Source organism: Pelodiscus sinensis, chromosome 3 (assembly GCF_052426305.1).
Source record: "Pelodiscus sinensis isolate ZL-2025 chromosome 3, ASM5242630v1, whole genome shotgun sequence".
NCBI lineage: Eukaryota > Metazoa > Chordata > Testudines > Trionychidae > Pelodiscus > Pelodiscus sinensis.
In genome coordinates this window covers 133,669,881-133,685,517 of record NC_143054.1, presented here as the reverse complement: position 1 = coordinate 133,685,517, position 15,637 = coordinate 133,669,881, and the positions used below count along the sequence as shown (strand labels likewise).

At 39.4% G+C, this 15,637-nt stretch overlaps 1 protein-coding gene across 13 annotated transcripts in view; it reads left to right on the top strand.

Annotated features, from left to right (window-relative positions):
* The window catches only part of CEP170 (centrosomal protein 170), a 173,791-nt gene that overhangs the window by 52,684 nt on the left and 105,470 nt on the right, over positions 1–15,637 (top strand). For all 13 annotated transcript variants that reach the window (XM_075924849.2, XM_075924853.2, XM_075924856.2 and 10 more), the window contains exons 3-5: positions 3,993–4,082; positions 11,534–11,615; positions 14,698–14,753. In XM_075924849.2, coding sequence (XP_075780964.2) covers positions 3,993–4,082; positions 11,534–11,615; positions 14,698–14,753 — 228 coding nt within the window. The remainder of the gene's footprint in view (positions 1–3,992; positions 4,083–11,533; positions 11,616–14,697; positions 14,754–15,637) is intronic.

Genomic DNA, 15,637 nt, shown 5'->3' with positions numbered 1-15,637 from the left:
ACTTTTATTTTCAGCGGGATCTACTTGTAAATGATTGTGGCACAATGAATGGCTTGGAAGAGATCAATAATGGAAGGCTGTAAAATGAGAAAAGCTCAATAACTTTGTTTATACCATAGCCATGAGTCAAGTTTTTTGGTTGTCAATTGGGGGGGGTCTCTGTTTTTTGTAAGACATTAATGTATTAAGAACAAGTAGAGTTTCCAACATCTAAATATGTCTCAAAATCTGAGAACTTATCTTACACAATTCAAAGTAACAGGTGCAAGTCACATATATAATAGTAAAAACATAGTCAAGTGCAAAGTTCCCTCTAAGCTGCATGGCCAAGCGGCCACACAGCTAAGTTCTGAGCCCGGTCCGGAGGGCTTTTCAAAGCTCCCCATGCAGGCAGGGAGGTCAGCTGATCAGCGGGGACTGGGCATAATTAGCAGCTAAATGCTTCCTGTCTTGTGCTTGAAAAGGAGGACAATCAGCCAGTGGCAGTAAGTAGGGAATGGGTGGCTGGGAGGGAGGGATGGAGTAATTAATTGGCTTGGGGGAAAGTCCCCTCTGCCAGAGGAGAGAGACTGAGAGAAAGAGAGAGATCCAGAAAGCCAGCACACTCTTCAGTCCCCCTGGGCTGGGAAGGGGTTGGTAAAGGGGACAGGGGAGGAGGGAATGATTGAGTGCTGACATCTATGCAGTGAGGTGGAGGCAAGGGGCAGTTTGGGGTATTTGACAAACTGCAGTCCTCTGTTAGGCTGGTTTGTAGGGGAGGAGTGGAGAGGGACAGCCTGGTGTGTATATGGGTGTGTGTGTTAGGACATTTGTATGATTACATTTCAAATGAAGTTTACATATAGGTGTTAATAGTTTAAGAAAGAAAAGGCTCTTAAGAGTTTCAAATGGGTAGCCAAGTTAGTGTGTATCTGAAAAAAATATTTTAAAAACAGTGAATAGTTCTAAGATACTGCAGTACTATTTGTTGTTTAATTCTTTTAACAGAACTTTTTGGAGTGTTGCAGAAATCTAAACTCTGAACTTAATGTGTTTTTTGTTGTTGTTGTGTGGTTTTGTTTTTTTTTTAAATCCTGTGTTACTAATTAATACATGGTAAATTGTATTGCATTAAGGCCAGATCTTTGCTCTCCGGTAGAGTTCTGGCTTTTCTAAGTCAGAAGTATTAAGTGTGATGCTAGCTGTTTTGAAGGATGAAACCATATTTGCAAGCTCTTTGAAACATGTAAATGTCTACAAACCCTGAAGCTATGTGTTAATTTGTTCCGGGTTTTCTATTCTTCCTCCAGTGAAAGAAGGCTAATTCCCTACCTTTATACAGCACCTTTGTAGTCACTAAGGATATCTCACAGCAACTAGTGTAGGGATAACATATTAATGTATTAAAAATGTGATTCCCCCAAATGGAAGTGACTCCCCATAATTTGTTCCCCACAACTTAAAGTGTTTAAATTTATTAGGATTCTTCTTCTTATTATTATTATTATTTGTTAAGATTGTTAAATGTTTAGATTTATAATTATTATTGCCCCTTTAGAATATAATGTATTAGGTCATGTAACTTAGAACTGTTAAGAATATAATCCTATGTAGCCAGAAACAGCCCCCCCTTCCCCTCTGTGCTCCAGGGCATGCTCAAGCTTGTGCAAGGGGGCTGCTTGAAATTGACATTGCAGAGATACATTGTAACAATGCATTGTCAAGCCACTAACTCTGCTATGGGAGCCAAGCCCTGTAATTGACTAAGGGCATTGTTACTTAATTGAGGCCTGTTCTCTTTAAAACATTGTAACTTTATTCAGCACTCAGAGAATGTTTTAAGCAATACCACCCAGAAACTTTCTGTAACTACAACTTTTATTATTATACAAAATACTGTATGAATGTATGAGAGTGTGCTTGGATGATGAGTGAATGGTTCTGAGAGGTGCCAGCCTGAGATTACAGCAACAAAGGGCTGAAGAAGGCGTCAGGTGCCAGTGCAACCAAAAGGTGTCAAGTGGAGAACACTAACGAGCACCTGGCAGCCACCCTGGAGACATCAGCATGATGCAGCAATTTCCATAGACTGGCATAGGAAGAAATTCCTATAAGAACTGGACTAAAAAACTATGGAACCAGAGTCCAAGGTTCTGCTGCCAGCCCACCAGGAGCTTCAGATGCGCATCTGATCAGGACTTCGCTCCCCGCTACCATCACTTGTGTACAGAGTACCTGGCCAGTATTCTGTCACAAGCAACTTCCAGGCTGGTAACTATACACAGAACTTGAATAAATGGATGTATGAATGAATGGTTATATATATATATACACAAGTCTATAAGGGTTAAGTAGTGTTAGGAATAAGTAGTTAAACAACGTTGTTTGCTTCTATCTTTTCTTTATTTTTTATTATTATCTTTACAATAAATGTGGCTTTTTGCCTTATCCCCCTCATAAGATCCTGCTTGCTTTTATTTGGTACAACACTAGATACAGGTGTCTTGTTTTTAATACATTTTATTCCACCCATATGGACTGCTTAAAATATATGTATACATGGTATATGTGTGTGTTTTATGTTTATATATATTTGTGTGTGTGTTATTTGTATTGGTGGTGCACATAAGAAAATTCAACCCGCCCAAAAGAAAATTTAACTCGCCCAAGGATAGAAAATGTTAGAGGGAACATTGGTCAAGTGTCCTGCTTTTTAAAAATTTTACATGTTTGCTAATTATAGAAATATATTTTCCTACATATATTTATAATATACAACTAAAAATACTTGTTTCAAATTTTGATATTTCTTTATAGATATTAGTACTAATGCAGAAACAGCAGTCTGGGGGAAATATATATTGCCTCATAGCCGTGAACAATATAAACTGAAGTACAGAAAATGATATTTGAATATTTTTCAGCCAACAAACATTCTCAGGACCAATACTTACCCATCTAGTTATGCTAATCTTTCCAATCAGAAGCTGGAAATTAAAAATGACTTATTCCTTCTGTTTCTTTGCAATGCTGCTTAACTCAAGAAAAAAATTATTTACTCACCTGCCTCAATGCTCTCCTAAATACATCATGTTGTTTTGTTCAGTGAATGATATCTCACATTCTGCACTATGGGAGGCAGGTGTATGGCTAAATGAAATGTATGTGTATTCTCTTGCAACAGTGGACACAAATGCCATTTATTAGCATTTATGAGGTTTCCTTGTTAGTTTCAAAATTGAAGTTCTGTAAGTACACCAAATGATCGTTAGCAAACATCTTTTAGGAAGGCAGATGCAACTTAATTTAACAAACCATCCATCAATTTTAGTGTACAAAATATTTGGGACAATAATTTGTTTTTCAGACAATTAAACTATACACTCTCCTCCTGGAAGAATCACCTTAAAATTGGTTTTCTAGTATACTAAATGGTACGGGAGAAGATGGTTTGCTGGTCTTGAACACATTTATTAAACTTCTTTGCAAAGTAATATTTTCATAGTGTATTGTTGAAGATGATGTAATAAGTTAGTATTCTAGCCCTTTGGTTCTGAAGGTTTAAGTTCATGTGTATTTGGCACGTGTATTTGGCACAAATATAAGGATTTTAGTCCTTCTTTTCACATAATTTATCCATGCTCTCCTAGCAATCCTTAGTGAAAGCCTGGTACAACAGAATATACTTCTAGCCCAGCTGAATAATGTGATAGTTTTACATTTCATTAAGGGTTTTTAAGTGCTCAGAAATGTTTTAAATCTAAACTATTAAGACTACGTTTGACAGAATTTTGGAAAATATGACTCCGGATCATGATACAGTGAAATCTGGTATACAGACTTTGAGAAAATAAATCACACAAATACACTCGGTTACCTTAGATAAACTTAGTCAGAGCTCGTAAATAGAACATACATAACTTGTTAGTTAGAAAAAAATTGTAGCTCTTTCTCTTAATCTATAGCTTTCATATTATCCCCTTCCATTAATTTAAATCTTTTTAATGTTTTAGTCACGTAGTGTGGACAAGCAGCATGCTGTAGTTAACTATGATGCCTCTACAGATGAACACTTGGTGAAGGATTTGGGCAGCCTAAATGGGGTAAGTTAACAAATCCAAGATTATGTCCTCAGTCATATAGAATGTATCTTTTTTTTCTTTGAAAACAAACAAATAATTAACAAATAATCATGATGTTTTTGTAATGCAAATTAGAAAATAGGGAGAACAGCTAAAGAAAATGTTTTTCCCTGCTACTATGGAACATTTAAAAGGGACAACGTCACATGTTGCAGTAGTACAAGAGCGTGATTGTGTTAAATTAAAGTTGAAGTAGAAGACATTCAGATGAATAAAAATGAACATGGTGTAAATAATTGTATTTGCACAGCACTTATCTCAGTGAGGTCCTACTCTGAGACTAGGGATTTTAGGCACTATGTTAATATAAATACTAAAAGTACGCCTGTAGCATTTCAGAAATACTAAAGCGACAATTTTGTTGAATAGGTGAATGTTTAAGCATACTAATAGGTGGCATCCCAGTCTCTACAATTTTAGTGTTGCGGCATGTATACTTACTGTAGGAAACAGTGTTTAGCCATGTTAATATTTCCATGCATCAGAATCCCTTTTCTTTTCTTTTTTCTGGAAAAAAGGATTGTGTGTGTGTGTGAGAGAGAGAGAGAGAGAGAATTATTCAATAGTTGATTTAATATAAAATTATTTTCTCATAATTTTTTGTATTTTTTTTCTTTGCGACATTGGCACTTTTTCTTTTTTCTTGTATTTTATTCGTGACTATCATATAATAAATGTCAAATTAGTGGATAGAAAACGTGTAATATAGTAAAAAGGCAATAAAATTCTCAAGAGCAGAATGGTTCATAAAAAAGCTTCATATGATCTTTTACATTTTAAGGCACTTCTAGGGATTACATTTGCATCCTGCTTGGTAAGCTTTCACATTTTTGTAAGTGTGTTAAATATCTTAGTGTATGTTCTAGTAGTTTATCTTAAAGTTTAGTGACTGTCATATTTTAATAGTCCTTTTAGACATTACTATAGGAACTTTATATAGACTGTAGTTGTGACTGAATTAAAGCATGTGGCATTTACGTAAAACCTGTTCAAAGTAGAACCTCAGTTACAAACATCTTGGGAATGGTGGCTGTTCACAGCTTTAAAATGTTTGTAACAAAATTTTATGGTTATTCTTTAAAAAGTTTACAACTGAACATTGATTTAATAGAGCTTTGGAACTTTACCATACAGAAGAAAAATGCTTTTTTTAACTATCTTAATTTAAATGAAATAAGCACAGAAACAGTTGTTCCCTTGTCAAATATTTTTTGGTTCCCCTCTTTTAGTAAAAGTTTAACAAATAACTAATCGACTTGCAGCACCTTAGAGAGTGACAAAAAACGTAGATGATATGAGTTTTTTGTGGGCTTAACCCACTTTTTCAATTGAATCTTTTAGTAGTTTAACACAATACTGCACTATATTTCCTTTTTAGTGCCTTTGTGGTGGCTGATTGTGTATTTCAAGTTCCAAATAAAGGGTGTGTCTGACTGGTCAGTTCATAACTCAGATGTTCACAACTCTGATGTTCTACTGTATATTTAAAAAAATGTGTTTTGAGATGTGACACCTGGAGAATGCAGGCTGGTCTGCTATCTGTTCACTGCACTTCAATTCCTGTAATTTTTATGACAAACTAAATCAGTAATGCCCATGTGTTTACTGATAGTCTGTTTCATATTTTGTTTTGTTCTCCCCAGCATCATGATCATGCCTTAGACATTCTGTGATTGCTCATCCAGGAAATATTAGGTCATATGAATATTTGGTCATATAAATGTAGTCCTTACATTTTTACCCATTTCTTCCTTCTAAACATCACTGTTTTCTGCTAAACTTGGTGCCTGTAGCTCATAACTTTCACTGAAATCAGAATGTCATGCTTCAGCCAAACAACAAAAATTGCTGGGCACTTTTCACAGAACTAAAAATTGTGCATACTTTGGTACAAATCATCACAACCTAATTTAATTCATGTGCTAACACACACATGAACTAGTAACAATTTTGATACTTTGAAGGGACCAGGTTCCTAAAGCTGAAAAGGAGTATGAACAAAACATGATGGGAGGAGAAATGTAAGACTAAATCAAACAATTTCAGATCCTTGCTCATTTGTAGGATATCTTTTTTACTTTATTTTTTTAGATTAGTAATTGTCTGCTTGGCTCCCTTTTTAATGTGCCCAGTTGGCATAACTTAACCAACTTCTCTGCAGTTATTTAATGTATTTTTGTAGCCTACTTCATGCTAAGGTGTGAGGAAAGTTATGGAGGCAGTTGCCAAACCCAGTGGCATCCATGCAAACATAAATGGGTAGAGAACACAATGTGTAAGGGGCTGATGCCACTTTTGTTGTGTTGGTGGAGCCTGAGGTGTTTATAGGACTTCGGTTTATAGGCAATTTAAACTCCTTTCCCTAGCCTGACCACTGTAGGAAAAGGGGGGGGGGAATACAGAACTCCGTCTCCGTAGTTTTCATCCATGGCACATTTTTCAGTGCAGTCTGGCAATCTCCATCAGCCTGTTGGGTTGTCTTGTTGAGGACAGAGTACTAGATCATTACATTAGTTACGTTAGTTTCTCCCTCGCCTGTTTTTTTTTTTTTCAGCTGCTTGGGTCCATATCACATATTGATGAGTTATATTTAAGTACTCTGAAACAGGGATAAATACTATAGTTTATTTCTGTAATTTCCTCCTGCCTTCCCTGTCCCTCTTCAACAAAGCTGTCTTCCAGCAAGTCCAGTCTCTCCATTTATTTGGGATTTATAGAGGAGACTCCTCCTTCCTTGTTGCAAGATTTTGTTTTCTATTCATGTTACTTCTTTATCCCAAAGGTCTTATCCCTGTCTCCAACCCATCTAAACTTAAGAAATTTGAGTAGATAAAGCAAAAAAAGTTTCTCACTGTCACTCCAGTCTCCATCATTTCCTCATTGGATTCTCGTGGCTGATATGTTACGCTCAGGCCTTTCATATGGCTGTGTATCAAAGCCACAGGAGATTCCTATAATTTCTGGTTAACAACATATAAGAATGGCCATACTAAGTCAGACCAATGGTCCATTTAGCTCAGTATCCTGTCTGCTGACAGTGGCCAATACCAGATGTCACAGAGGGAGGGAACACAACAGGTAATCCTCACGTAATCCCTCTCCTGTCACTCATATCCAGACAAACAGAGGCTAAGGACACCATTACTACCCATCCTGGCTAATAGCCATTGCTGGACCAAACTACCATGAATCTATCTAGCTTTTTGAACCCTGTTAAAGTCTTAGCCTTCACTGCAAGGAGTTCCAGAAGTTGACTGTACACTGAGTAAAGAAAAACTTCCTTTTGTTTGTTTTAAACCTGCTGCCTATTGATTTTATTTGGTGATCTCTAGTTCTTATTGTGGGAATAAGTAAATAACTTTTTCTTATTCACTTTTTCCACACTAGTCTTGATTTTATAGACCCCTAGCATATCCCCCCTTAGGCTCCTCTTTTCTAAGCTGAAAAGTCCCAGTCTTTTTCATCTCTCTTCATATAGGACTCGTTCCAAACCCCTAATCATTTTTGTTGCCCTTTTCTGAACCTTTTCCAATGCCAATATATCTTTTTTGAGTTGAGGCGACTACATCTGTACTCAGTATTCAAGATGTGGGTGTACCTTGCTCTTATATAGAGGCAACACCCGTTATCTGTTTACAGTTTTGCTTGTTGACGTGTCCGTTGCCACAAAAGTATTTCCAAAATGCACAACAAAAGTGGATGTACTCCTGCTAAAGATGCTTTATAACTCAGATGTGTACATTTCCTTGTGGAGAATATCTGTGCTTAAAAATTTCCAGTAAGAGTTCAGGTTCTTCAAGCAATGTCCCTGTGGGTGTGCAGCTTAGGTGAGAGAGCACCCCCAGCACCTGGAATCTGAGACCTTCTTCAGTAGTGCCTTTTGGACTGAACGTGCTCCCCCCCCCCCCCCCCCACTGTAACTGGGATGTATACATAGCATTATGCAGTCTAATCACCACCACCAGATCCTTATCTACTGCCTTTGGTCAGGGATAGAATCCACAGTGGACTCTGCTTCTCCTTGTCCATTACTGTTTACATGTCAGTATCAGTGCAGTTATTACTCCTCCTTCTATTTTTCTCTTGACAAAAAGGATAGTATTTTATTTTCACTTTACTGTTGTAGTTACTCCATAGATGAAGTTTGTCTTTGAGTGCTGGCTCATGTAGATTCCATATTAGGTGTGTGTGCTGCCCGAATTTTTTTTCCCCTAGTGGTATCTGTAGAGTTGGTTCTAGCACTCTTTGGAGTGCCACATTCATGCACTGTTACATGAGGTGCTGCCGGCCCTGCTTTTGCTTTAGCAGAATAGTTGTAAATAGTTGTTAGTAGCTGCTGTTACAGTTTTGCATTGTATAGTTTCTCACTATTAATTTTCTTATGGGACATTGTTCCTGCAATTAGGCATGCTGTAGTCCCAAGGCTTTAGACTGTATAGGGAGTGTGCTAAGCCCATGCTGGTCAGTGACCCTCACTCCATCTGGTTTATTAGTATGGAGGAAGCCCACGTTTATGATAAATATAGGATTTGCACTGGCATCCGCCTACAAACCCAAAATGAAAGGGAAATTAAACTTAAAGCTATCCTAATGGAAGCTGTAGTGTCCAACTCAAATCAGCAATAAATAGCATGGAGCATGTCTGCTTCAGTGCACAGTGCTCTTTCGTTACTGTGTTCTCCTTGACACTGTTCAACGTCCCTAGTGCCAAGGAAGAGACAAAAGAAACACACAGATATAGAGTGCTCCCCGGTGCCCATAGGGTATACAAAAGACTTTAGAAAGTGAGTTGTACTCCTCTCACAGTCCCCATAGAGGTGTGCAACCCTGCTAAACCAGTATGGGACCGGCCCCATGCATTCAGACAAGATTTACCTCATTTTAGAGCGCCATCCATGCCTGAGGCCTTCCGGGCAGCTAAGGACCTCATGGCCTATGCCCTACAATGAGCAGTTACTGAGCCAGCTGAGACAGGTGTATAATGGCATAAACCTGCATTAGGGTTCCCACAGTGGTCCCTTACATCTCCAATTGTGTCTCAAGATGGCATTCCTTGGATGGTCAGCACCAGTCACCTGAGCCCCAGCACTGTGTTTTCAGCTCGAGGTGCTGGTTGCTAAATGTTGCTCTCCTACTTCCTGTCACTGGTCCCTGGAGCAGCATCAGTCTCCCAAGCAGAGATTACACTTGCCAGAGTCTCAGTGAAGATCCCTGAATGCCCAGTTCCTGGCACCACACTCTCTCATAGGCAGTACCCACTTCCAGACCCTGGTTCCCCAACAGCTTGTCATAGCTGGCAGGAGTGTGCATTGGGTGCAGTCCCATGGCCTTCCTGGAAGGAATCCTCATTGGGAACATGATCCTGGAATCCACAAGAGTCCCCATACTCCAGCATACCAAGCAGATGTAGGCACCAACCAACCCATACACCGGTCCAATCCAGAGGCAGTGCTGGAATCCATGAGGATTCCTTGCAGAACTAGGACCTTTCTCCCACTCACCTTTTGAGGATATTGTATGTGCGCACATGTGTGTGCGCACGCGCACACACACAGACTCACACCCTACCTTTCCCCTTGAGTCCTCCCAGTGGAAAGACAATTTTTGGGAAGGTAGAAGCTTCCCTCCATCCCCCACAGTGGCTTCTTCTCTATCTTCCCATGATAAGGCACTCACGGGCTCCCCAACCCTATCCTGGATGACTGTAGGGCTCCCAGTGATGAGCTCTCTTGCTGCCAGACTCCTAGCAGCCGGGGCTCTCTAGTCCAGGAACACCCATGTCCTATTGGACCATGGATGTTGCTGGAGCAGAGTATTACAGTTTACAAAGGTTCAACCTGTGTAGGTCTAATGGGATCCTGTATACGTTAATTATCTTTTTGAGTGAATGGTAAACTGCATTGCAACTTGTAAACTATCCTGTAGCTTTTGCTACAGTGCAGTTTCACCATAGTTATAATAGCTTCTAAATGCATTCATTTTTCCAGATTCTTAATATAACTCTCAGCAGTTGATATATGTTAGTTTTAATTTTAGATTGGAGGCTAAGTAGCAATTTATGGCAATATAGCTATGCAAGTCTTTCTTTTCCTCTTTTTTTTTTTTAATTCCTCTAAGTGTACTTCTCACCCATCTTCCAAGAGGCTACTCTTTCTCATGGCAGTAAGAAGAGTAATGAAAACAAAATCATGTGTTTTGTCTAATAATTGATGTTCACATATACTGGTGCTATGTTTCCACATTTGCCATTCTTCCATTAGCACTAGTTTTTGGAGTTTCTGTCTTCAGGCAAAAAAAAAATAATAAAAAAAAGGTTTTGGTTAGGATTGCTTTCTCTTTTGGTCTTTGCCAACATAGTGACCAGGCATTGATGTAGGTGCTCAGTCCTTTAGATCAGCTCTTTAAAAGTTCTGAATTTGTGCAGCTTGGTACACCTCTTAATGGGTGATGTTTTTTTTGTGAAGACAGCATAGTTAGGACAAATTCTGTTTATGAAAGCAAGTAGTCTATGCATCAAAACCAACAACCTAATGTTGTCTACATTTCTTGTTTTTGTTGTTTTTAAACCTTTTCTGCAATTATTAAAAAATTGTTTCCTTGGTGCTCAGATATTACAATGTTGCATACTATATAAAATAGAATGGATGATGACAGTATCAAGAAACTCAAGAGGCAGTTAACATTATTAAATAACTGCTAAACTGGACATCTCTGTATTGGATAAAAAAGGCTACTGGAAAAATTTTTTTGAGGGAACAGGATATTGTTCAATGAACAATTCCACTACACAGAAGATGAAAATAGTACTGAAATAAGCTTTGCAAGGTTAGTGTAATTATACCGCTCTGATTAGCTGACTCTAATATTTCACTTCCTTTTTGAAGTACTTCATAAGACATGTAATAGCTCTACATAAATGTTTAATTCACCAATACAATCATGTATCATTAATCTGTAACATTATTTATTCAGTGCTGCAACTTCTTGTTCAGGTTTAGATGGGTATTAAAAATTTTCTTACATTTTGAAGTACAGGCAGTCCCCGGGTTACATGGATCCGACTTATATCGGATCCCTACTTACAAACGGGGTGAGGTAACCCCGCACTAGCTGCTTCCCCCCAGCAGACAAGGGAGACGCGAAGCTAGCGCCTGCCCCCTCAGCAGACCAGGGAGACGCGGAGCGGCTTTTCTCAGCAGACACCTTAGCTTGAGAATAAAGGACTGAGGGAAGTAGGGTGTGGGAGAATAAAACTGAGTTCTGGAGAAATGTTTGGCTAGAGTTTCCCCTACAATATGTACCAGTTCCGACTTACATACAAATTCAACTTAAGAACAAACCTACAGTCCCTATCTTGTACGTAACCCGGGGACTGCCTGTATAACTATATCTATCTTCTTTTTATTTTGTAGACATTTGTGAATGAAGTGAGGATTCCTGAACAAACATACATTACTCTGAAGCTTGAAGATAAATTGAGATTTGGCTATGATATCCTTAAATGTACATCTGTTTGCAATGCATTTTTCTTGTAAAAGTAATTTAGCTCTTCTTAAGTTTAACTGATCATAAAGTGATTAGATTTGCATGTTTTTTCATATTTCTTTAACATTTATTAGAAATAAATAAGCAGGATATATTCCTCTGCCCATTAAGATAATATGAATTGGTGAGAACCTGTAGTTTAAAAAATATTATCCCTAGTAGCAAATAAAGAATGAGTTAAGGAATGTTCTCTGAAAAACAAGAGCAGTAAGAGCTTTAGGGTACGTCTACACTTGCAGCCTAGTTCGAACTAGGGATGCAAATGTAGGCAACCGAAATCACTAATGAAGCGGGGATTTAAATGTTCTGCGCTTCATTACCATAATCTCGCCCACGCGCTATTCCGATCGCCAGCTGATTCGAACCAGGAAGCGTGCTTCGGGCCACATTAGTTCGAATCAAACCCCTTGGTTTAAACTAACGTTACTCATTTTGAGAAGTCTGATTTGAAATAACACGGCCTGGAGCACGCTTCCTGGTTCGAATCAGCTGGCGATCGGAATAGCGTGCTGGTGAGATTATGCTAATGAAGTGCGGGACATTTAAATCCCAGTCTGAGTACCAACAGTCTGAGTACTCATGTCACCTATATTGAGAGCCGTTTGCCAATCTCATGGCCCATTGTAAGTTCACCAAATACAGCATATAGGTCATCCTGTCTTCAGTCAATATCATTTTTGGCAAAAGTCTTCACACTGTAGTAGACAAAGGAAAAAGGGGGGGTAGGAATAAATTCCTCATTTTGTATGTCCATATTTAAAGAATGAGTCTGCATCCCACCCTGAAGGCACTATGGTGTGAAAATCCAGTTGTAATGGATCTGGTGCAGTTCAGCGTGATGACAAATAGGAAAATCTATGTGTGCACATCAGAAAATGGCCTTCTTCTTCGAGTGGCCCTGTGGGTGCTCCACTCTAGGTGTCAGGTCCCGTCCCTGCGCTGCAGCTTAGAGACTTTTCATAGCCATGCTCCGCCGGCTCACGCATGCATGCTTCCCCAGGATGCTTGTTGGTTTACCAACTCCAAGCCATCCTGTTCTCCGCGAGTCAAGCAAGTGTTGATGCATAGTAGAAAACAGTCTACACGAACCGCTTATACAGCTAAGTGGTCCAAATACCAAGCGTGGTGTGCGGATAACAATGTAGACCCTTGTTTCACAACCCTACCTTGTATATTGGAATACCTCTTGCAGCTTCATGACAATGGCCTGGCAGTTGCATCTCTACGAGTACACTTGGCAGCAATTAATGCATTCCATCATAAGGATGGGGATGTTTCCTTGTTCGCTCACCCTATTACATAAAGGTTTCTGAAGGGGCTCTCGAATCTTCATCGCCAGCGGAGGCCTCCTCCGCCTTTATGGAATTTAGATCTAGTCCTAGAAACTTTGACTCGTCCTCCCTTTGAGCCCTTGGCTACAGTGACGTTACACTTATTTACTGTCAAGCTTCTATTTCTCCTAGCCCTCACTTCGGCTCGCAGAGTGAGTGAGAGCAGCTTTTATGACCTCACCTCCATATACAGTTTTTCCATTGAGGACTCATCCGGCGTTTATCCCGCAGGTTTCTTCTGAATTTCACATAAATGAGCCAGTAGTTTTACCATGTTTCTTTCTAAAACCCCATACCTCAACGCAAGCAGCGCAGTTGCATACGTTGGATGTGAGAAGATCCTTAGCGTTTTACATTGACAGAATGCGGGGTTTTAGGAAAACAGACCGTTTGCTGGTATCATTAGCGCACTATTCAAAAGGACAGCCTCTAACTTCTCAGCATAATTCGAGACTGATAGTTTCATGTATATTCATATGCCACTCACAACGAGGGAAGCCTCTCCCTTCTCTTCTGAGAGCTCATTCAACTAGGGCAGTTGCTACTACTACGGCCTTTCTGAGTGGAGTGTCCTTTCGTGACATTTGCAGAGCGGCAACATGGTCTTCTAACGTGACTTTTATGAAGCACTATGCTATAGTCGATCAGTTTGCTTCAGACTCTTCTGTGGCTACAGCAGTACTTAATCGTGCTGGTAGTCTTGATTCCAGAGCACTCTAATTCTGTTCTGGAGACTGCTCCGGAGTCACCTAGAGTGGAGCACCCACAGGGCCACTCGAAGAAGAAAAAAGTTACTCACCCTGTGAAGTAACAATTGTTCTTCGAGATGTGCCCCGTGGGTGCTCCATGACCCGCCCTTCCTCCCCGCTCCGGAATTGTTCTTTATTTTTTTCTTCCAGCTGAGCGGGTGAGAGGAACTGATGGTTGCCGGCTCACACGCGGATGATCAAAGGCGCAAACGCTATCCTGGGGAAGCACGCATGCGTGAGCCGACGGAGCATGGCTATGAAAAGTCCCCGAGCCGCGGCACCAGGACGGGATCCGACACCTAGAGTGGAGCACCCACGGGGCACATCTCGAAGAACAATTGTTACATCACAGGGCGAGTAACTTCTTTTTTCTTTGAGTAATAAGTTCCACAGATCTGGCCTCTACTGTAATGACTAGCCAATCCATAATAGAGATGAAAATTAACATTTAAAGATTTGGGGTTTCTTTCTAACCTTTGTTTGTTGTCATCCCTTGTTGAATGCCTAATTTATAAACTTCATAGTAGGGACTTGCCATTTTTGTACTATTGTATTTACAAGATGCACACTACCTCTGGCACATTGTACTATATCACAAGTAATGAATAACAATGTGTTTAATTTGAAAATATACTTCATAATATATTGAGCACAAGTGTAAAATATTTGAAAACAGATCTTAATAATATGAGACTATATTATAATATTCTCTTGGTTTTTTAGAAGCTGTATGAGATTGTCCAGGTTTAAGGCAGCTTTTATAAGTAAGAACTTACCAGATTTCTAATATTCTGATATTTTTAGTTTTTTCATTCTATTAAGTTATGTTTATTCCACTTTACAGAAAAATCTCATGTATTCGCTGTGGCTCAACTTGAAATAAGATTATTTCTGTCTGAAGTTTAATTTTTTCTGGGGCTGTGAAACTTTTTCCTTATCATTTCATACATACTAATCTTTTTACTGTAGTCAGAGGTGAAATGAGAGTCCCTGAAGAAGCTCTTAAGGTAATAATATCAATCACTACTGTCATAGTTTAAGTGTTATCTATGTCTTTGATCCTCCCTTCCTCACCCTTAGCCTTCTCAAAGGCACCCACTAAAGGTTTAGGCTTCCTAGCAATCACCTTTACCACATGGAGTCTTGGATGTTTCTCTCAAGGCCAGATTTTAGTTTTGCAGTCTCTCTGCATCTTACTGTGATTTCCCCAGCCGGTCAGATTGGGGTCCAGCATCTATGGTTCATTCTTTTTTCATGGGTTAGATTACAGCAGCGCAGATCAGTTATCAACCAGCCTTCATAAAACAAAGCACATTTTCTCTTGAATCATAAGCATCAAAGAGAAAACATCAAAAGCAAAGAAACAAACAAAAAATATCCCCAAACCCCCAAAAGAGCTACATGAATGCTATAAGCTTAATATCAGAGGGGTAGCCATATTAATCTGGATCTGCAAAAGCGACAAGGAGTCCTGTAGCACCTTCAGATGAGCTGCTAGAAGTGGGCCTCATCCTCCCTGGTTGAATTTACCTCCTTATCTCTAGCCTGATTCTTACCTGCATATTTATACCTGCCTCTGGAAATTTCCACTACATGCATCTGACGAAGTGGGTCTTTGCCCACAAAAGTTTTTGCTCCAGGACATCTATTGGTCTATAAGGTGCTACAAGACTCCTTGTCGTATAAGCTTAATAGTCTCTCTACCTCCAGCATTTGATTCTGATAGATTTCAGTGTCTGAAATTCCGACCGTTGGGTTTTCTCTCCTGGTTTACAACTTCACCTCATGTTTCAGATGAAGAGCAAGAACAACCTGGAGCAGTTTAGCTGTTCCTTTATACAATTTGAGCATTTGATCTCTGGCTAATTGTAACAAGTAACACAAGTCAGTG